Source organism: Camelina sativa, chromosome 20, assembly GCF_030686135.1.
Source record: "Camelina sativa cultivar CO46 ecotype springtype chromosome 20, ASM3068613v1".
Classification (NCBI taxonomy): Eukaryota; Viridiplantae; Streptophyta; class Magnoliopsida; order Brassicales; family Brassicaceae; genus Camelina; species Camelina sativa.
The window spans coordinates 29,593,039-29,616,103 of NC_141899.1; the positions used below are offsets into that span (position 1 = coordinate 29,593,039).

General features: G+C 38.1%; 4 protein-coding genes and 1 pseudogene across 4 annotated transcripts; 4 read left to right on the plus strand and 1 right to left on the minus strand.

Moving 5' to 3' along the window:
- Positions 1-3,272: 3,272 nt before the first annotated feature.
- On the plus strand, positions 3,273-3,373 carry LOC147919577 (small nucleolar RNA R71; annotated as a pseudogene).
- A 2,731-nt stretch (positions 3,374-6,104) lies between these two features.
- On the plus strand, positions 6,105-6,233 carry LOC109131345 (uncharacterized). Its single transcript, XM_087503530.1, has one exon. The coding sequence runs from the start codon at positions 6,105-6,107 to the stop codon at positions 6,231-6,233; it is 129 nt and encodes a 42-aa protein (XP_087359656.1).
- Positions 6,234-12,698: 6,465 nt separating this feature from the next.
- LOC104771559 (acid phosphatase 1-like) lies at positions 12,699-14,499 on the plus strand. Its single transcript, XM_087504442.1, has 3 exons — positions 12,699-13,514; positions 13,745-13,954; positions 14,093-14,499. Exons 1-3 carry the CDS (start codon positions 13,084-13,086, stop codon positions 14,268-14,270), a joined length of 819 nt encoding a protein of 272 aa, XP_087360568.1. The 5' UTR covers positions 12,699-13,083; the 3' UTR covers positions 14,271-14,499.
- A 156-nt stretch (positions 14,500-14,655) lies between these two features.
- Positions 14,656-19,898, plus strand: LOC104771560 (cellulose synthase A catalytic subunit 4 [UDP-forming]). Its single transcript, XM_010496100.3, has 12 exons — positions 14,656-14,978; positions 15,089-15,281; positions 15,367-15,485; positions 15,590-15,659; positions 15,758-15,920; positions 16,006-16,618; positions 16,689-16,826; positions 16,916-17,041; positions 17,119-17,331; positions 17,418-17,972; positions 18,389-18,739; positions 19,145-19,898. The coding sequence occupies exons 1-12, from the start codon at positions 14,943-14,945 to the stop codon at positions 19,730-19,732; spliced, it is 3,165 nt and encodes a 1,054-aa protein (XP_010494402.2). The 5' UTR covers positions 14,656-14,942; the 3' UTR covers positions 19,733-19,898.
- Positions 19,889-21,864, minus strand: LOC104771562 (uncharacterized). Its single transcript, XM_010496101.3, has 3 exons — positions 21,497-21,864; positions 21,182-21,378; positions 19,889-21,087 (listed from the first exon to the last, which is right to left on the minus strand). Exons 1-3 carry the CDS (start codon positions 21,581-21,583, stop codon positions 20,097-20,099), a joined length of 1,275 nt encoding a protein of 424 aa, XP_010494403.1. The 5' UTR covers positions 21,584-21,864; the 3' UTR covers positions 19,889-20,096.
- Between the last annotated feature and the right edge of the window lie 1,201 nt (positions 21,865-23,065).

The following is a 23,065-nucleotide window of genomic DNA, read 5'->3' on the forward strand; positions in this document are numbered from 1 at the left end:
TCCACCTCTGCAGCAAGATAATTGGCAATATCAGCATACCAGGGTTGATTGGAGCTAGCCACAACAGCTAAATCTCCATCATTCGACCAATCTGATTTGGGAAACAAAGGGTGTCGATCGATGCTAGTATGGTGTCGATCGACACCACATGCATCCGAAGACAAATTCTTGAAATCATCAGTCCGAAACCCAGTTTCAACAAGGTACACATGCTCCTCAGGTAGACAATAACGAATTGGGACATCATCATCAATCCTAATCCTGGACAAGTGATCAGCAACACCATTCTCTATCCCCTTCTTATCCCTCACTTCAATGTCAAACTCTTGTAGAAGAAGAATCCATCTCAAAAGTCTAGGCTTAGCATCCTTCTTCTGCATTAAGTACCTTAATGCAGCATGATCAGTATGAACAATGACTTTTGAACTAACCAGATAAGATCTAAACTTCTCAAAAGCAAACACCACAGCCAACAACTCTTTCTCTGTTGTTGCATAATTTCTTTGTGCCTCATCAAGTGTCCTGCTTGCATAGTAGATTGCATGAAGCTTCTTATCTTTTCTTTGTCCCAGCACTGCTCCCACTGCAAAGTCACTAGCATCACACATTACTTCAAAAGGAAGATCCCAATCAAAGTGGACAAGCGACAAAGGTACCATAGGGACAAGTGAAAGTGGTCTTCTCTTGGTCATCAGGATGAATAGGAATCTGGAAAAAGCCTGAGTAACCATCCAAAAAGCAGTAGTATGGATGATTAGCTAACCTCTCCAACTTCTGGTCAATGAAAGGAAGTGGGAAGTGATCTTTCCTTGTTGCAGCATTCAGCTTCCTGTAGTCTATGCACATTCTATGACCAGTAATTGTCCTTGTAGGGATCAGCTCATTCTTGTCATTCTTCACCACTGTGACTCCACCCTTCTTAGGAACAACATGTACCGGACTAACCCAATTGCTGTCAGATATTGGATAGATGATCCTAGCATTTAGCAGCTTCATGATCTCCTTCTTGACAACATCTTGCGAATTCGGATTCAGCCTCCTCTGATGCTCAATAGATGTCTTAGCTCCTTCCTCAAGATGAATCCTATGCATACACAAGTCTGGAGAGATTCCTGCAATATCATCAAGAGAATAGCCAAGAGCCTTGCGAAACTTGCGCAGCTTGCTTAGCAATAAAGTGAGCTCTGCATTGTTTAAGGAAGCACTAACAATAACAGGATAAAAAGAGTTCTCACCTAGAAATGCATACCTTAAACCTGCAGGAAGTGGCTTGAGATCAAGCTTTGGAGCTTTTTCAAGACTCCAATCAGAAACCTTTGCAGCTTGTGAAGAAGTACTAACCAATTCCTCTTGTGCAACCAGCTTTTTCACTTGTTCATTAGCATCAAGCAGTTTGACATACCCAGCAGCAATGTCATCTAGATGCTCAGCTTCTTCAGCAGAAGCAACCAATGCTCTCTCTAATGGATCCTCAGGATGCAGCTCCTGGAATATCTCTTCAGCCAGATTAGACAATGTGTCTACATAGAATGTCTGGCCATCAATGGTTGGCCTCTTAACCAGCTTCTCCATGTCAAAGCGCATTTGTAAATCACCAATATTAAGACCAATCTGACCCTTCTTAACATCAATTATAGCTCCAGCAGTGGCTAAGAATGATCTTCCCAGAATAAGAGGATCCTTGGGTTCCTCCTCATACTTTAACACCACAAAATCAGTAGGTATCAAGCACTCACCAATCTTAATTGGAACATCTTCAAGAACACCATCTGGAATACGAACGGACCGGTCAGCAAGGATGAGAGTGAGCTTAGTAGGCTGGAAGTCTGTCATTCCCAAGCTGAGTGCTACTGATCTTGGCATGAGGCTGACACTAGAACCAAGATCACACAAAGATCTAATAAATCTGTCAGTGAAGATAGTGCAATCAATAACAAAGCTCCCTGGATCAGGAAGTTGTTTTGGGATCTTGTTCTAAATGATGGCACTGACTTGGGCTGATATCATCATAACTCCTTGCTCAGCATTAAAATCCTTGGTTACCATACTCTTGACATATCTCCTAAGCATTGGAGAAGTCTTAACAGCATCAACCAAAGGCAACTCAAGAATAAGCTTATCCATCATGGCTTTGCACTTAGCATCATCTAGCTCTTGTTTAGACTTCCTTGGATTCTTGGGGAATGGAACCTTAGGTGTGTAAACTCTTTCTGTAACTGGAGTAGGAGATGGAGTAAGAGATTTCGCGAGTTCAGGTTTGGTCCGTGAAGGGTGTCGATCGATGCCATCTAGTGGGTGTCGATCGATGCCTTGTTCTGGGATTTTGTTCGCGGCTCCGGGTGACTTTCGTGTCGACCGATGCCCATGTGTGTCGGTCGATACTGTCTCAGCAGAAAAATCCTCTTCGTCTTCTATATCAATCAACTCCTGTAGATCATCAGTTTGATTCTTCTAGGGTGTAGGATGGAGTTGTTTGCCACTTCTCAAAGTCACTGCATTGCAAGAATGTTTAGGATTTGATTCAGTTCTTGAAGGGAGATAACCTTCTTGCCTTTTTACAGACCCAGCAGTCTGTGCAACTTGACTTTTCAGTTTCTTGACATGAATGTTCAAAGCTTCAAACTTCCCATTAAGATCAGTGTAGACATTATCCAGCTTCCCATTGAAATTCACTGTCATTTGCTCTTGACCTTGCAAAAGCTGCTCAAGCATAGCTTCCATCTTACTAGTTTCAGCTGACTTAGGAGGTGGAGACTGATATGAATTGTTGCCATAAGTCCTTGTGAATCCACTGTTTTGTTGCTGCTTTTGATATTCAGGTTGGGTGTGAAACCAGAAGAGTTGCCCTGAAAGTTACTGCGCTGGCTGTTTCCACTGTAAGGCCTGCTAACTTGCTGATTTCCAAACCTCTGCCCCTGATTCCCATAGACATAGTTCACCTCTTCTTCCTCATGATTTCCTTGATCAGGTTCTGGCTCATATGTCTCAACTTCAGCAGCAAAGTGAACAGATTTCTTACCCACAAGGAGACTATGCACTGAATCCAGCTTAGCATTAACATAAGCTAACTGGTTTGAATCATATCCTCCATGTAATCTCTTCCTTTCAGCATCTGCTCTCTTAGTACTATTGCTAGCAGCTAAGTTCTCAATCAACAATTCAGCATCTACTGGCAATCTTGTCTTGAAATTCCCATGACTTGCAGCATCTAAAGCCAACTGATACTCCCAGTCACACCCCTTAAGAAAATACTTAGCAGTTGAACCTTTGAGAAACCATGGTGTGGACAGTCCCTTTGGTAAGCCTTGAATCTCACCCAAGCTGCTTTGAAAGCTTCATCTGGTCTTTGCTTGAAAGAAGACAGCTTGATTCTCAACTCATCTAACATTGCATCATCATAGAAGTAGTTAAGGAATGCCACCTTGACATCACGCCAGCTTGTCAATGATCCAGCTGGCAGCTGTTTCAACCATTGAGATGCTTCTCCTGCAAGTGAGTAAGGGAAGAGTTTGCAGAAGATGTAGTCCTCAGTCACCCCATTAGCCTTGATGCTAGTCACCAGATCCTCAAAATGCTCAATGTGGTCCAAGGGCTTCTCATTGGGCAAAGCAGAGAAAGGTCTCTGCCCAACTAGTTGAAAATACGCAGGTTTCAACTCAAAATCGTTCCTCTGGAATGGAGGAGGAACAATAGCGGACCTGTTCTCATACACTAAATCAGCTCGGTTGTAGTCAGCAATGGTCCTGATCAGATCCCGGTTCTGCTCCTGTCTTCGAACTGGGTTCTGTACGTGGTTGGCAGCTCCACGTCCGTCTTCAGCAGGTGGGTGTCGATCGATGCCACCTGGTTGGTGTCGATCGACACCAAGATCCGGATCATCAACGACACCAGCTTGCTAGTTCACAACAGCCTGCTCGTTGACAACAGGTTCAACAATCACGTTTCCTTTAGCATCAAGCTTTTGGCCCTGCTCATTGCGCAAGTGGCCCTCTTGATCCCTCAAAACACCAGCCTCATCACGCATCAGAATGATCGTATTAACCATCTTCAGAGATTTAGCTTCTTTTATGTTCTCACGTTCAAGTTTTCCCAACTCTTTGTTTGACAAATTCACAGTAGGACCAGATTTGTTGCTCCTTGTGTGAGGTCTATGAGGCATGCACCTGACCAAAGAGAAGAAAAACAAAAACGTGTAAGTAGAAAATAAAAAGAAAAGTTTAGACGAAATTAAAAACTCAAATCTAATGGTAGATCAGAGAGTCCCCGACAACGGCGCCAAAATTTGATATGCTCAAATTAATCCCTAGAGCTACTCTCTCAAACAAGATATCACTGCAGTACTTAGGGGTCGAATCCACAGAGACTCAAGATCAAACACAATAGATTATAGAGTTTTGTAAATTACGCTAAACAAGTTAAATTGAATTAAAATAAAAGCAATGCAAATATTTAAATGAAAGTGTTGTGAATTCAAAAAATCAAAAGAGTTAAGCCTAGGGAATTTCTCAGGAAATTATAAAATATTAAATCAGATATATAATTAAGGTTCAAGCAATAAAGATTAGATCTAGAACTCTAAACTTTTGGTAAATTAAATCAGTTCTCACTGCAAATAATATCTAAATTTAAAACCAGAAAATCCAAATCTCTTTGTAAAATTCCAAGTTAAAAATCAGCTTTAAGAACAGGTTTAGATAAGTTCACAGAATTATTAATTCAAATCTCTTTGTAAGAAACAATTCTGCTCATCAATGGTTTAATCAGGAAAACAATTATATTCTCATATCAATTTATTTCCCTAAAATAACAATTCTAGGTGATCAATCAAGAATTATTGTGAAGAACAACCAATGACGAAGATCATATAAGATTAAGAACCCTAAACATCTCAGATCTTATAAATCATAAAAACCCTATGAAAAACCCTAAACCTAACAAGCCAATTACTCAGACATGTTGAATAAAGAACAAATCATAACTCTGAATAACATGCAATAGATATTAAAAAGTAAAAGAGGGAGTTCAGGAAATCTTCTCTCTACAAAGAATTCAGATCTATCTCTCCCAAAAGCTCTCAATATCCTTTCTCTCAAAAACTGCTAGAAGATAACTTAAGGGTTTTTAAAACCCAAAAACAATATATATACATCCTAAAATACGTCCAGGGGTTTATGTTGCAATTGTAGAAGACTTTGGGCAAATTTGTAAAACTTCCAATTTCTTGTTCTCTCGTCGGGTAAACATGAGTGTCGATCGATGCCCTTTTAGGTGGTGTCGATCGATGCTCTAACTCTGATCCGACTCCAACTTGATTTCCTTCGGTAAAATGCTCCAAAATGAACCAAATTGTTCCATATTGCTCAATCCGTGCCAAAATCCTAGATAACCAGTAAAGACTAAAAAACAACCTAGAAACAAATCAAAAGACTCAAAAAGCACATTTATATCATGGTTAAAAACCGTAAAAACCATGATATATCTAACACTACCACCGACAACCACTGCCAGTCACCACCACCGGCAACCACCGCCGGCAACCACTTCCAGTCACTACCGCCGGCAACCACTGTCGGCAACCACCACTGACACCACCGTCGATCACCACCACCAATCACTACCGCCGGTCATCAGTGCCGGCAACCACCACCGATCACCACTGTCGTCTACTTCCTCCGGCCACCTCCTCCGGCCTCCACCGCCGACCAGCAGCCACCACTACTCTCTACTACCACAACACACTAAAATGATAATTTTATTCTACCCTCCTCCTTTTTTTTTTTTTTCGTCTGAAGGATTTCATTGATATTCCACAAGAGAAAGAAATTACAAAGTCTGGCAAGGATAACAATCCTTCCAGAAGATTAAGCCGGCGAGTACAACTCACTCCCGGAGACTAAGACCAAAAGAGGTGAAACAAAGGGGAAAAAACCCGAGCATGTGAAATACACTACATCCAATCTATTACTTCCCGGATCAAGATCTAGAACTCCAAAATTAAGACAAACAAAACCAAAACCTTTGATAAATTAAAACAAATCTGAGAAAAGAAGATCACACAAGCGGATAAAAATACAAGAATCTCCTTAACCACAAATTTAAACCGAATGAAGATGCCGTGCGTCCCTCTTTATGATGCTCCGATGAGAAGCTTCAGAGGCGGTGAGACAGATCCAAAACCAAGAGACATAGGAGAAAGGAGATCTAGATCGACGATGGTGAGATTCTTCATCTGAGGCAGAAAAGAACCGGTTGACGGCTGCCTCTGCCGTGAAAGGGAACGGCCAGATCTGTAGCTGGGCTTGACGGAGAACATAGACAAGCAGCGGGAACCCTAAAGGCGATAAGGTTTAAGTTTCATAATCTAGATCTGAGAAAACCAGATCTGATGCCGTTGGAAGAAAACAAAGACATGGATGAGCCGAAAATTAAGATGAAACAAAACAAAGCTAAAAGAAGAGAAACCCAGCTCCGGTGCTAAAGAAGCCACCGGAGCCGGTTTGACCTAGGCGGCGGCTGGTGTGTTTTTAGAGAGAAGGGAGAGCGTTTGTTTTTTTTTTTTTTTTTAGAGAGAGGTATATCGAAATGTGATCGTTTGCACCTATTCTACCCTCCTCCTATTCTTCTAATTTTTTTGAATATAGTGTTATATTCTTAATTATATTTCTGTTTTTGGTTAGTACCGACCCTTTTTTATTATATCCTACTATATTAATTGAGAAGTACAAATATGAAACTAACCTTAAAATGTGTAAAAAATTACATTAATTGCCATTAGAAATTTTTTAATTAAGCTTAATTAATTAATTTAAATAAATATAATTAATTAAAAAAATAAAAATAAAACACTCATAGATCAAATATAAAAAATCTAGAAAAAAATATATTTTCTCTCTCTAAAAAATTATGGACGAAATTACTAATATATTTTTTAAAAAATATATAAACCATTCAGAATTTTAAAAACTAAGATTTTATATCCAAATATATAATATAATTATTTTTAATAACTAAATTTCGAAAATTTTGTTAAGATTTCAAATTATGATTCTCCTATCATCTTTATTTTATTTTCTTTACAAATTTTTTGGAATTTTCATATAATACTTATGATTAATAAAGTGCATAATGTTTTCTGCATATGTTGTGATTTGAATTTTTTAAAACGAAGATATATTAATCAATCTATGAAAAATGTATGTTTTAATTTCTACATTGGCGGGTTGGTAAAACTAAATTTATATAGATGATAAATTAATAATTTTTATTTGCTCACCATTATAATATTAAAATTACGCCTTTCTATTTTACAAAATAATGATGCAAATACAACAAACAATAAATATAAAACTGTAATATACGTCAAAAATAAAATATTATAATATTCTGAAATACTTAGTATTCAAATAGACTAATAGATTTACCGAACAATTAAAAATAAATATTATCTCAAACAAAATAACTTTTTTAAAAATATATAATAATAACTTTTATTATTATATTATAAATTTTTTTAATAATACCCCGTGCTTAAAGCACGGGGTATCTCCTAATATATATATTATTTGTATACTACTGAATTTGTAACCTTGATTAATGGTCTGTTTATGGAGTAGTTAACATGTCATACGGGATGAGCTGTGATTTTCAATACATCACATTGTAAGCTCAAACATTTCTGATAATTAATTAATGATATCCTTGAAGCAAAAAAAAAGAAGCTTTTGTGTCTTATGTATGTTCAGCCCTACATAAATCATAAAGCCAATCTAGCTGATTAACTTCACACAAGGAGAGAGAGAGAGACTGAGAGAGCATAATAATATACTATAGTATCCTATCAATTATTAACAAAAAAAATATTACTATTTATTCTAAAATATACTTAAGAGAAATGTTGGAAAAGAACAATTCATGAGAAGCATCCAGATTTCGGATTAGTGTGAATACAGCCTGATTAAGAACTGAATGAATTATTGTCAACAATTTGATTTGGTACAAAAAAGCATGCCTCTTAAAGTCACACCATATTAAACAAATTAAGAATAACAAATTAGAACGTGGGAAATGTTGATAAACGACTAAGGAGTTAGGTTAACAATTTTACACACATAAATCAGCAATTCACAATTTTTTTTCTTTCTCGGTGAATAAACTAAGAGACCTGTAATACATATCTATAAGGTTTCTTCATATCTGTAATCCATCTTAACCTGTTCCAGAAGAATAAGATATCGAAAAGAAAAAAAAAGAGTGAAAATCATTGGAATAGAGAGAAATGTTTATAATGTTTGATCCAAGCAGGTAATTCCAATTTGAAAGAAAAAAAAATAAGATATAAGAATGGTTTAAAATGAGATTCCGATGAATATCTAACTCGACTGCCATGTGTAAGGATCAGCCATATAGATCGGTCTATAAAATCAACACCGGTTGAAAGATAAATCAGTTTTATGACAAAACAATACAAGACTAAACTTCCACAATTTTAATTTAAGTAGATATTTTAAAACCCTTTTCATAAAATTTTCTTAACATCTTTATAAGAAGTAAGAGGGGGTATTGAATTAGAATTTTAAAAGATTTTGTAGGATTTATTAAATTTTGGATTTTGAGAGATTTCAATGAGATTGTATGATACTTAAGTGGATTTGTTATTATTTTTATTTTATAAAAAACAAAGTAGTTTATGATTTTGTGAGATTTATTGAAAGATTTTAAGAGATTCACACACAAAGGCAAATAGGTTCATTGACTTCTCAAACACAAAAGTCATGTATGTGTCTAATAATTATGGTTTTAATGGACAACACAATGGAAGATGTTTAGAATATGATTTTTCAGACATGTTCAATATTGCAGAGAAAAACTGCAGAACTAATCAATTGTGGCAAGCAGACTAGAGAGAGGAGAAATGAACAAAATAGTGTCGCCTAACGCTACTGAGCCGAAAGATAACACAACAACTGGGAGAGAGGAGGAGACAAAAGTCTGGTCATAAGAAGGATCAGGAATGGATCACTCCTCAAAAGTCTGGTCATAAGAAGGGTCCTAGTCCGAAGACGTTTCAGAAGAGTTGTCTTCTGCAGAAGACGTTTTTTCAATGCAAAGACACAATTGATTCAAAACTGGAATCTGGGGATCGATTCGTTTCTCAAAAACCAATCTCGATTCCGATATTATGTTTTGTTTTGTTTTGAAACTTTTTTTTTCTCCACAATTACCGTAGTAATTGAAAACATTCACGCAAATGTATTTAACCCAAAAAAAACAAACAAACAAAATAATCCTACGAGAGTTTGTGTAGTAGCAACCGAAAGGCCAGAAACGCCGGTCGCCAAGTAATCAGAACGAAGAGTGTTTGAACTGGTCAGATTTGTCTTCGATGACTTCAGCACTTCAACCGCTTCATGGACTTTTCCAGCTAAGTCTTATGGTGACTTCAGCAAAATAAGCAACTCCGGCTTGTCCATTTCCAAAAGCATCCCTGTAATTTTCTTAGCAAGTTGGGGCTTGAGTTTCTCCACATGAGGGTAAAGCAGCTCTCCGATCATTTGCTTTTCCCTCCCAATTGTATCAGCCTGTCTTTGTTGGTTTAATTTCTTCATATCTTTCCCACGACCATAGGATCTGTTATGCTGCATCTGCTGGTTCGAAGAATCTCTTGACAAAGGAAGCATTTGAGTAGACTGATACACATGGGGCACATACGAAACAACATTGCTATCCAATTGTTCGTTTCTGTTCTGCTTATTGTTTCTGAGAGAAAGAAAGAAAGAAGATGACAAGAATAAAACGAAACCTTCTTTTTCCGAGAGTGAAAGAACAAAGGAAGACGATGCCTTTTTTTTTCAAATCCTTCAGAATAACACATATGGAGGTGAGATTGTTTCGTTCTTATTTTTCACTAGTTTTCAACTAAAGAACTATCCAAAATCTTTTAAAATCAATGTTAAAACACTTTTACAAAATAAATTGTCAAATTTGAATAATAGTGGATTTTATAAGATTTTTATAAATCTATGATTGAATAACAAAATATTCTAAGTTACTTTGACTGATTTTAAGAAAATTCTAAATTCAATAACACTGGATTTGGATAGTGATTTAAAAATCACAAATTGAATAACAGAAGATTTTAATAAAAAACAAGAATCTTTTAAAATTTTAATTCAATACCCCCTCTAAGAATATATGTCAATTATGATATGATTAATAAGTATGAGTGTATTAAATGTTTGGTTAGTTTTATTATGTGATCATAATACAACTATCAGAAATCGTTTAGGAGGCGAGGCCACTTACAAAGTTACAATGACTTCCAAAACCCCGTGAAGTCAAATAGTTTTTTTTTTTTTTTTAATTATAATTATATTTATATTAAAAGATAGTGGGCCTTCTCAAATGGGCTTGGCCTATGGAATACAAAACAAGAGTCCAACAGATACAAAAAAGAAAACGACATCGAATCCATCGCCGGAAAGGGGGATTGGATCCTGCTGTAAAGACCTAAGACAGATGCTCGTGCTGTAGCTCCAGTGGTTGCAAGACCGACGGCTTTGCGGCGGCTTCACCAGTTCGAATCCCATGACGGAAGCAACCAAGAACCATCGAGTTTTCATCTTCGGCGAGACCACCTGACCTGCTACAGATCTTCCGACCAGTACAAACACCCGATCTCAGGCTCCGCGAAGTCAGGTCCCGTTCCTAGCAACCCGTTCACTCGGATCTAACATCTCCCTTCCAGCTCCGGCGGCCATCGCTTCCTTAGGTTGCAACTCTTCAATCCGGTCCGGTGGAGACAGACCCGTGGCGGTATACAGATGATGGTGGCTCAGTCCACCCTCCGTACCCCGAGATCCCACGAGTGCCCAGAAGATGCCAACCTCCATGGTTAACCACCGTGACACTGCAGCTCAACCCTCCTGACTCCCAGCTGACTTCCGCCGCAAACCGCAGCTAGGATTTGGCGGATGAGCCCCGAGAAAAAGTCCACCGCGAGCCACCGCGACTTGATCAGGAGTTTCCGGACCACCAAACCAGAAGCCACAGCCGCATCGGTTGGGAGTCAAAACCACACCTCAGCTGCCGGAGAAGAGAAGCACCTACCTCTGTCTTCCTCTTGCAGATCCAAAGCCTACAAGTAAGCGCCGCCCTTCTTACCTGTCAAAGCCAAACTCAACCCGCAGGTAGCGTCTCGGCTGGAATGAGGAGAATCCTCACTACTCATCTAGAGCCATCGAACCCACCGGGAAAGAAGACCGACACACAAAGATCCCAAACCAGATCTGCTAGTTCTAATCACGGATCCGATGCCGTCCTCAAGCATCTTCCTCGAATCTTCACCAGCAGCCGCCACCAGAGGAATTTTCGCTTCACGCACCGGTGACTCACCGGAACCACCACCCGAGCGACCAGAACAAGACGGAGGACCACTTCACCGAGAGAGAAAGCGAAACAAAAGTAAGAAACTAACTAAAACAAGGAGGGAAAACCCTCTCCGGCGCCGGAAGGACAAGCCGGAGAGGCAAGAAATCGAGATCTGAAAGTTGAGTTTAGAGAGAAGGAAGAGAAAAATATTATTTTTTTGGGAGATATTTTGATAAAGTTTTTGATTCGAAGTCAAATAGTTCGTTGAAATTTATTAAGATGAATTTAATATAATTTATTTGTGTGTTACAATTTAGTGGGTGGGTGATCTCCAGTTATTATTATTCAATTACACATATAATAAATGACATAGAAATGATTTTGTACTTTTTAAAAGGTTATTACTATTATTATTAATTTATTACATTATATAATAATCAGTTTTATTCACTTGTGTTTATCTGCCTCCATTATATTCATTTCTAACATGTTTTGGATGATTATGGTCTACAACATTTTTTGTTGGTTTGAATAAGTTTGTTCTGCGCACATATATGTATATCTTTAAGAAAATGTTTATATCCTGAGTATAAATATAAAAGAACACATTTATTCACAGACCCCCAAAACGGTTGATTAAATTAAATTTGCATTAGCTGTAATGGGGATGATCATATCCTCACCTATATATTTGGTCCTATCTATTTCACATCAAGACATGGTACCCACCTTCCTCCTCCCACTCTAGATTTATTATATATCTAAGTGAAATGTGCTGTCGTTCACATTCATCTCCCTATAGTATTTTTATTTTAATGTGTATATTTGGTCACATGAAAATGATAAGATTTATCTGTTGATGTTAAACAATGGTTGGACAAAAATGTTAAATAGACAAACTATAGACAAACTAAAAGTGGTGCAATTAACGTTAAAATCATCTTAACCAAAGAGAAACTAATGAGAACTTTGATTCGAATGTTTTAGGCTTACGGTAACATTACGTGAAAACGAATCAGTTGATAAACAATGTATAGAAATGTACCGACATTCTATCTTTAAATGTAAGAAACAAAACTAGTAGTTTAAAAGAAAATTTATATATATTCCTCATCATTGGATTATTTAAAGCCCAATCAATTAATAGTTGTTGACAAAAAAAATATTAAAAAAATACTACATAAATTTACCTTGTGTTTTTGTTAAATTTGTACTTTATATATTTAATGTCTTTTGTGAAATTAAATTGTACTCTACGTAATAAAAGTTAATTTGTGTATTCGATCCTATAACGTGAACATGGCCCCTGGCTCCATGTGGTTTTCTTTAGTGTCATTTAGATCGATCTGTATCAGCTTCGCTATCTTTTGTAAAAATCATTTCCATGTTTCCAAAGGCTTCGTTTTTGTGTATCCGTTTTTTATGTCATCTAATTAGTATTTAAGCTTGTAAAAAGAATCTATGAGATAATTATTTAAGTTTCGATTTTATGGGTTAAATAAAATTATTTTGGTTTACTGTTGAATGGGTTAATTTGTTAAAACGTTTTACTGTTAAGAGGGCGAGGTGAAAAAACTTCGTTACTTATTATGATTATTATTATTTTTTTCTGACGTTGACTTGCACTTCTACATACTCTATATAAAAAACACACAACCACATCGCAGACAGATCGCAGAAACTACTACTCCTTCATCAATCATCATCATCATCATCATGGCTAGATCCTTGCTTCTCTCGATGACCCTCACTTTCCTCTTCATAGGAGTTGTCTCAGCTCGTGACTGGAACATCCTGAACCAGCTCAAAGGAACCACAACCACCACAAAGACTAGCGAAACCGCCGCCGTGTCTTTGAAAGGACCAAACCTAAACGGATACTGCGAGAGCTGGAGGGTCAACGTGGAGCTTAACAACATTAGGAACTTTTTGGTGGTGCCACAGGAATGTGTGTGGTTCGTCCAAAAGTACATGACCTCATCTCAATACGAGGAGGATGTGGAGAGAGCCATTGATGAAGCTGTCCTTTACCTAGGAAAAACTTGTTGCGAGAAGAAGACATGCGATGGCATGGATGCTTGGATCTTTGACATTGATGACACTCTTCTTTCCACCATCCCTTACCACAAGAGCAACGGCTGCTTCGGGTAAATACACTAAACTTAACTCTACATACATTTAGGCTCGATCGGTTTGGGTTGACCAAATATTAGTTTGGTTTTTGGTTCGATTTTGGATAAAGTAATAAATTAAATTTCCATTATATATTTTAAACCAACAAAAAAAGATCCAAATTACAAATTTTGTCTGGTTAGCTTTAATCCGGTTAAGACATAAAACCGGGATTGAAATGTTACATTACATTGATTTGAATCAGTGGTGAGCAACTGAACCAGACCAAGTTCGAGGAATGGCAAAAGATGGGCAAAGCACCAGCCCTTCCAAACATGGTTAAGCTGTTTCATGAGATCAGAGAGAGAGGTTTCAAGATCTTTTTGGTATCTTCTCGTAAAGAGTATCTCAGATCCGCCACCGTCGAAAACCTTATCGAAGCCGGTTACCACGGCTGGTCTAACCTCCTTCTCAGGTATATTATATAGATTTCCCGGTTCGATTCATATTTAATAACCGAGTTAAACCGATATGTAAAAAAAATATTTACCGGTTAAGTTATAAGATCATTTTTATGGTATAATAACTTTTTTAACAAATCGGAAAATTGCAGGGGAGAGGCAGACGAGAAGAAGAGTGTGACCCAATACAAAGCAGATTTGAGGTCATGGCTTACAAGTCTTGGGTACAGAGTTTGGGGAGTAATGGGTGCACAATGGAACAGCTTCGCAGGTTGTCCAGTTCCCAAGAGAACCTTCAAGCTCCCTAACTCCATCTACTATGTCGCATAATCAAACCATTTTTACTGTCCTAACCAAAACAATAAGATCAGATGTTTTAATCTGATTCTTGAGTATTTATGTCTCTTCCTTTCTCCACTTCTGGTTTTTATAACCAATTTAAATGCTTATGATCCATGAACCAGGATCATCTTTTGTTTGTGTTGCATTCGGATGTTTTCTTTTGTATCACCATTTTGGGCCTTTGTGAAATTATTGATTATGGGCTTTTGTTATATAATCTCCTCTCTCTCTCTCTCTCTCTAGTCTCTCTATACCTAATTTAGTTTCAAGAACATTGCTGGATTAAGTAAGAGTGTAAGACTAAAGTAGAAATACATAATAACTTGAAAGCTACTCTAAGTTATACAAATTCTAAAGAACTAAAAAGAACAACAAACAGCAGAAGTTGGAAGCTCAAGCAATTAAATAATACTCTGAGTACACTGAGCTGTCTCCTTCTTCCACCAAATCTTGTTGCTGTCTCTTGAAGCTTTCTTATGACACAAACCTCAGACCCAATTTCACCTCACAGTTTGGTACAACCTCAACTTTCTTCACAGCAAATTCTAACCTTTTCCCTTTATATTACATATCTGATCTCTTCAATCTTTAAAAACACATAGTCACATACATTTCTCTATATCACCTTCTGCTCTGCTTTTGAGCTCAGCTTGCCTCGCCATGGAACCAAACACCATGGCCAGCTTTGACGACGAGGTAAGAGAGAAAGAGAGAATCAAATCAAACTTGTTTCCTGTGTTTTGTTCTAAATTATTCAACTCGGTTTGCATTAAAATCTTATAAGTTATGCACTTTTATGGATGCAGCATCGTCATTCCACCTTCTCAGCTAAGATCTGCAGAGTCTGTGGCGATGAGGTCAAAGACGACGACAATGGCCAGACTTTTGTGGCATGCCACGTGTGTGCTTACCCGGTTTGCAAACCTTGCTATGAATATGAGCGTCGCAACGGTAACAAATGTTGCCCTCAATGCAACACTCTTTACAAACGCCACAAAGGTAAATTACACTAAACCCTGTTTTGGTCTTTACAAATCCATAACCCTTGCTTGACTCTCTTATTGGTGAAATAATTTCTTTGAAGGCTCTCCGAAAATAGATGGAGATGAAGAAGGAAACAATGGTGTTGATGGTTCAGATGATGAGTTGAATATCAAGAACCGCCAGGATTCCTCCATTCACCAGAATTTTGCTTATGGATCGGTACTAAAAATGACTTAAATCGATTGTTTTTTTTCTTTTTTTTTTTTCTGTAATCTCCATTCCCATTCGAGATCAAGATTCTGAGTAGTTTATGGGTATTGAAGGAAAATGGAGACTACAATAGTAAGCAGCAATGGCGTCAAAATGGTCGAACCTTTTCTTCAACTGGAAGTGGTATATAGAAAATATATCTAGCTATGTGTGATTTTTATATGCATAGAGATTTATAAGAGCAAATTTTGAGGCCTATTTCTATGTGATTTGATTTGAAGTGTTGGGGAAAGACTTTGAAGCAGAGAGAGATGGCTACACAGATGCGGAGTGGAAAGAACGAGTAGATAAATGGAAAGCGAGGCAAGAGAAGAGAGGTTTGGTGGTAAAGGGAGATCAAACAAATGATCAAGACAAAGAAGATGATGAAGAAGACGAATACTTGTAACAATAAGAAAACACTGATCTTTCTTTAATCTCAAGTAATAAAGGTTTGGAGCGTAAGTAACTGAGTTCTTGTTGATTACAGAGATGCTGAAGCAAGACAACCTCTCTGGAGAAAAGTCCCAATCTCGTCTAGCAAAATCAGTCCATACCGAATCGTGATCGTTCTTCGTCTTGTTATCTTAGTTTTCTTCTTCCGTTTCCGTATCTTGACACCAGCCAAAGACGCATACCCTCTCTGGCTTATCTCAGTCATCTGCGAGATCTGGTTTGCACTCTCTTGGATCCTCGATCAGTTCCCGAAATGGTTTCCGATTAACCGAGAGACATACCTTGACCGACTCTCAATGAGATTCGAACGGGATGGTGAAAAGAACAAGCTTGCACCAGTTGATGTGTTTGTCAGTACGGTGGATCCGCTTAAGGAACCTCCGATCATCACAGCCAACACTATTCTCTCGATCTTAGCCGTTGATTACCCAGTGAATAAGGTGAGCTGCTATGTGTCTGATGACGGTGCATCAATGCTCCTGTTCGATACATTGTCTGAAACTTCAGAGTTTGCAAGGAGATGGGTTCCGTTTTGCAAGAAGTACAATGTCGAGCCAAGAGCTCCAGAGTTTTACTTCTCAGAGAAGATTGATTACTTGAAGGATAAAGTCCAAACTACATTCGTCAAAGATCGCAGAGCAATGAAGGTCAGTGAAGAAACATCCCTACTTTTAAATCACACAACAGATCTGTACTGACGTACTAAATGTTTTGCAGAGAGAATATGAAGAATTCAAAGTGAGGATCAATGCTCTAGTGGCAAAAGCTCAGAAGAAGCCTGAAGAAGGTTGGGTGATGCAAGATGGTACACCATGGCCAGGGAACAACACTCGTGATCATCCTGGGATGATTCAGGTCACTACAAAAACCTCAAAACCCAACGCTTCTGATATACAATCAAAGACTCCACCTTGGCAACTAAACGAAACTACTTTGAGTTTCAGGTGTATCTAGGAAAAGAAGGAGCATTCGACATTGACGGTAACGAATTGCCACGTCTTGTGTATGTATCAAGAGAGAAGCGGCCTGGTTATGATCACCACAAGAAAGCTGGAGCCATGAATGCAATGGTAAGTAAAACAAACCAAACCAAACCAATCAAAAGCTCCGTCAGAAACCAAATCTAACTTTTGAGGAAATGTTGCAGGTCCGAGTCTCAGCAGTGCTCACAAATGCCCCATTCATGCTCAATCTAGATTGTGATCACTACATCAACAACAGTAAAGCCATAAGAGAATCAATGTGCTTCCTAATGGATCCACAGCTTGGTAAAAAGCTTTGTTATGTTCAATTCCCTCAAAGATTCGATGGAATCGATCACAACGATCGATACGCCAACAGAAACATCGTCTTCTTCGATGTAAGTCTCCATCATCATCATCACCATAACAAAAACCCCCCAAACTCAAATTCAAAACCCTAATATATCTGTCTCAAATCTTGTAGATAAACATGAGAGGCTTAGATGGGATCCAAGGACCAGTCTATGTAGGAACAGGATGTGTATTCAACAGACCAGCGTTATACGGATACGAACCTCCGGTATCGGAAAAGCGCAAGAAAATGACCTGCGACTGTTGGCCGTCGTGGCTTTGCTGTTGCTGCGGCGGAGGTAAGCGTCACCATCACAAATCGAAATCATCAGATCCGTCAAAGAAGAAATCAGGAATCAAGAGCTTGTTATCTAAACTAAGGAAGAAGAGCAAGAAGAAGAGTGATGACACTACGATGAGCAGCTATACAAGGAAGCGATCCACGGAGGCGATATTTGATTTGGAAGATATTGAAGAAGGGCTTGAAGGATACGATGAGCTTGAGAAATCGTCGTTGATGTCGCAGAAGAACTTTGAGAAGAGGTTTGGGATGTCACCTGTGTTTATTGCATCGACGTTGATGGAGAAGGGAGGTTTGCCGGAGGCGACGAACACGAGCTCCTTGATCAAAGAAGCCATTCATGTTATTAGCTGTGGCTACGAAGAGAAGACTGAATGGGGCAAAGAGGTAAATATCAATTAATTATAGGCTCTAATGGTAATATTGCAGAATTGCTAAAACAATGAACAAAAATAATTTCAATTACAAAAATTAGTTTGCAAAATTTTATTTTCAATTCTAGAAATTAACTAAAACAAAATATTTTCTTTCATTTACATTTTTTAAAAATATGATTAGAGAATTTTAAACAGCAGAATTCATCAACTAAACCGAATTTTACTAGTCATAATATATTATATGATTTTACGATACCATGTAAATTCAAACTTTTTATTTATTTCCGGAAAAGCGACTTTGCATAATTTTAAATTTGCAAAAACTGACTAGAAAAGATGACCAACATGATGTAGTTTTATGGTAATGATAATGATTTGAGTGTGAACTCTAATGTTTTGCATTTGGTATTTGAATTTTTTATTCAGATTGGATGGATTTATGGATCAGTGACAGAAGATATCCTAACAGGATTCAGAATGCATTGTAGAGGTTGGAAATCAGTTTACTGTATGCCTAAAAGACCAGCATTCAAAGGATCAGCTCCTATCAATCTGTCGGATCGGTTGCACCAAGTGCTTAGATGGGCACTCGGTTCTGTCGAAATCTTCTTTAGCCGTCATTGTCCTTTGTGGTATGCTTGGGGAGGCAAGCTTAAGATTCTTGAACGTCTTGCTTACATCAACACCATTGTTTATCCTTTCACTTCTATTCCTCTCCTTGCCTATTGTACTATTCCAGCCGTTTGTCTTCTCACCGGCAAATTCATCATTCCAACGGTAAGTCTCATTATAATTTTCTTTACACCTTAAACTCCTATAGGTTTACACTTTTACCCATAAATCATTATTAAAAAAAAAAAAAACATATTTTGCCCAAATTTTTAGAAACCAATTCATTATTCCTACATTTAGACTGATTTTTCTACTCTTTAAACTCCAAAAAGTTTGCACTTTTACCCCTAAAGTTTCTAAATGTTGTTGATTGGCCCCCACCAAACCCACAAAATCAGAAAATGATCAAAAAAATCCGTTTAACCACTATTTTACAATTCATAAAAGTTCACTCTTTTAGTCCTTAATTATCTAAAGATTCACACTTTCACCCTAAATGTTCTTGATTTGTCACAAAATCAATTAAATGATCAAACTTTATTAACACCCATTTGCTTTCTTTTGATTCAGATCAACAATTTCGCAAGCATATGGTTTTTGGCACTGTTCTTATCAATCATTGCGACGGCGATCTTAGAACTCCGGTGGAGCGGCGTGAGCATCAACGACCTCTGGCGTAACGAACAATTCTGGGTGATTGGTGGTGTCTCAGCTCATCTCTTCGCCGTCTTTCAAGGTCTTCTCAAAGTCCTCTTTGGTGTTGACACTAACTTCACCGTCACGTCAAAAGGAGCTAGTGACGAAGCTGATGAGTTTGGAGATCTTTACCTCTTCAAATGGACCACTCTTCTCATCCCTCCGACCACACTCATTATCCTCAACATGGTCGGTGTTGTAGCCGGAGTCTCTGACGCTATTAACAATGGATATGGTTCTTGGGGACCGCTGTTTGGGAAACTGTTTTTCGCGTTTTGGGTCATTGTTCATCTTTACCCTTTCCTCAAAGGTTTGATGGGTCGGCAAAACAGAACCCCGACGATCGTTGTGCTTTGGTCTATCCTTCTCGCGTCTATCTTCTCGTTGGTTTGGGTACGGATTGATCCGTTCTTGCCAAAACAGACTGGTCCGTTACTGAAACAGTGTGGCGTCGACTGTTGATTAGTCACCGCTACTGCGTTTGCGTTTAGTCGCCCTTATGAGCCATTTTGCTTGGGCTATTTTTCGATTTGGGTGTTCCTTTGTTTGATCATATGGGTTTTTGTAAGGAGAAAAACAATTCATACTTTGAATCACATGTTAAATAATAGACAAAAATACAAACAAATAGAATGAATAATAATAAATCAAATCACATTACACAACACACATAACGATTTGGTAATCATCAACCAAAGACACACACACACACACACAAACAAACAAACAAAGTGATGAAATAATTTCACAAAGGCAACTTAGTAATAAATAAATGAAATTTTTACTCACAGAATCAGTGTAAACCAAAACATGTGGAATTCGAGTTTTAAGAGCTTCGACTGTTCTTGCTGGTGACCATTGAGTGATTGTTCCAGTAACCACCAACTGTTCCGATGATCGGTGATTCAGGGCTTCTACTTGGCGATTTCCTCGGCGAGTTCGTGGCTGAGAACTGCTTAATCTCCGCTGCAGTCAATGCTCCCAATATAGGTCTTTCGTCGTGGCTTTGAACCGGTTTCGAGTATTTCTTCTTCTCTGACATTGCGGTTTCAACACTGCTGCATCCGCTGTTCGTGGTCGGAGATGTGGATAGCCAAGTTGAGAGACTAGCATCAACAGCTACTTCTTGAGTTCTCTGTTTCTTAGTTTCATCTCTTGATCTCCTGTTCAAGCTGAATGATGATGACAATTCATCAACCTGTTGAGGCTCCAAGCTGAAGGAAGCATTAACGGCGTTCTCTTTTCGAGAATGTGTATGTGTTGTTCTTCCTTTGGATTTCACAGCTTTCCATTGGTTGAGATTCTCGATCGGGTTCAGTACTGCGTTGACATATCCGCTTCTGTCTCTAGCACTTGCATTAGTCTTTTCTCCTATCTTCTCTATGTCCATAACGTTATCTGCAATCTCCTCAGTGTAAACTTGTTTATCCCAGTTGTGCAGCTTATCATCATAACTATCATCATCATCATAATAGTCTTCATCAAGTAACCCACCATCTTCATCATCATCATCATCATCTAGATCACTTTCGTCACAATCCGTTACATCCTCCTCTTCATCATCACTTTCTCTACAATTCTGGTATCTGTGGTTTGAAGGATAAGACCCTGACGAGTTCGAGGTTACATCACTCCCCTCAGATGAACATCGAGCCTGCCTCGACGTCTTCACCTCTTCTTTCTTCTCTTCAGAGAACTCAACAGATTCATCTACTACAATGTGTTCATATGTTTTGACATTCGTGTCAAAAGTCACTTTCTTCCTAGTCGGACTCGGACTCGGACTCGGACTGTGTTTCTTCTCCTCAACCTTGTCACTGCAATTTAAATAAAAGAATAAAATCTGTTAAGCTAACACAAAACACAAAGCACGAGTCTGTGTACAAAAAGAACAAAACACACAATACTTACAAGATATCATCAGTGATTGGAATCACAGAGACTTTAGAGACTTCCACAACACTCACATGATCATCCTTTGGAGACTCTTCCACAACACTAGCAACCTTAAAATTTAAATGGTCATCCTTTACAATCTTTGGAACTTCATCAACAATAGGAACCCTAAGATTCACATCAACATCTTCTGCAGACCCTTCAGAGATTCTCTACATAAAACGAAATAAATTACTACAAATCAAGCAAAACCCAACAAAATCAAAGCTAAATAAAACCAACTCAACACTAAACAAAATCGACTTTTTCCATGAGAAAATAGAAACTTACGTTTAAACGTGGTTGGAAAGATTCACGACGTCTCTGACGGCGACGATGACTCTTCCGACGACCGAAGCAACCTAGTAAGCAACCCATTCTCTTCTAATAACCTCAAAGAGCTAGCTAGAGAGTTTGAAGATAACAGATTCCTTTGAAGAGCTTGCGCCTTAAAGAGTTAACATCACAAAGAGATGATTTTTAAACTGAGCTTAGGACTTCAGAAGTTGAGCTGAAGAGAAAAGAGTGTGTGTCCTTTGGGGATTTAGGGATTTAGATTTCCCTTTTTTTATTTTTTTTTAACGGCAATTTTACTTTTCTTTTTAATTTGAGTTTATTAATATATTATTTTTGTGGGGGTAAAAAAAAGGAAAGTAGATGACCGTTACAAAAGTCTGACCCCACGCATTTTAGACTGTGAAATTGGACCGTTACTATGTGGGCCACTGCTTTATAAATAAAGAAGAATAAGCATTTCTTAATTTGGGGATAATGGGCCGTCGTAAGCCCATTTATGGTCGGTCTACTAAACTTTTTACAATTACTAACTTCGACGAGCTTGATGAGACACATGTACGGACGACACAACAAAATTGGGTGTGGGATTGATTAGCGGCAAAAAATGAGAGTTGGATTTTAAGGGTTGTCGATCGTATTTGTGGTTCCATTTCTGAGTATCCATATTAAATTATCCAATCCAAACCCAATCATGGTTTCTTTAATTTGTTTTGTTTTTATTTTTCTAATTACGTAATATATTGTTCTATTAGCTTCAATTTGATAGAGACATTTTAGTTGAATCATGACAATATGAGCTAAATAGACTTAGAAAATAAAAGAATGCATTTTACACATTGTCATTATTCAATGTCCTGTACTGCTTTTCAAAGTGCATGAAATTTAATTTTGTTGAACTTAGAAAATAATGCATTTTACACACTGTCCTTATTCAATTACTGATTTATAAAACTATTAGTTTATCGATATATTAATTGACATGAAAACACTACGGAGGGTGTATTCAACTTGACATTTTAAGTGATTTGTGTGAAATTTACAAATTCTATGTTATTCAATCATGGATTTTAAAAAGTCTATTAAAATATATTGTTATTGAACTGATGATTTAAAAATCTACTTTAAAATCCATTAAAATCTCTTGTTATTGAATAGATGATTTAAAAATCTACTTTAAAATCCACTGTTCTTCAAAACAGTTTTGTGGATTAGGATTTTAATGGTACAACAATCATCAGTTCAATAACAAGAGATTTTAAAGTATTGACCTGCAGATCAATTGGTGGCAACTTGTCCTGTGGGAAGATTTTTAAGGGTGAGGACCAGGGTTCGAGGAACGCCTGGCGCACCAATAACCTAGTGGTGGATTTGGATATCCACAGTGATATGTTAGGATCGATGCCCTGCAGGGCCAGCTTGGGGTATGTTGGGCCGGCTAGCGGTGGGCTAGTGGGGTCCACGGACGGTCCCCACTAGCCCACCGCTAGCTGCCCCAACGGACCATCCCGCGGACCCCACTAGCCCACCGCGGGACCCCACTAGCCCACCGCTAGCTGCCCCAAC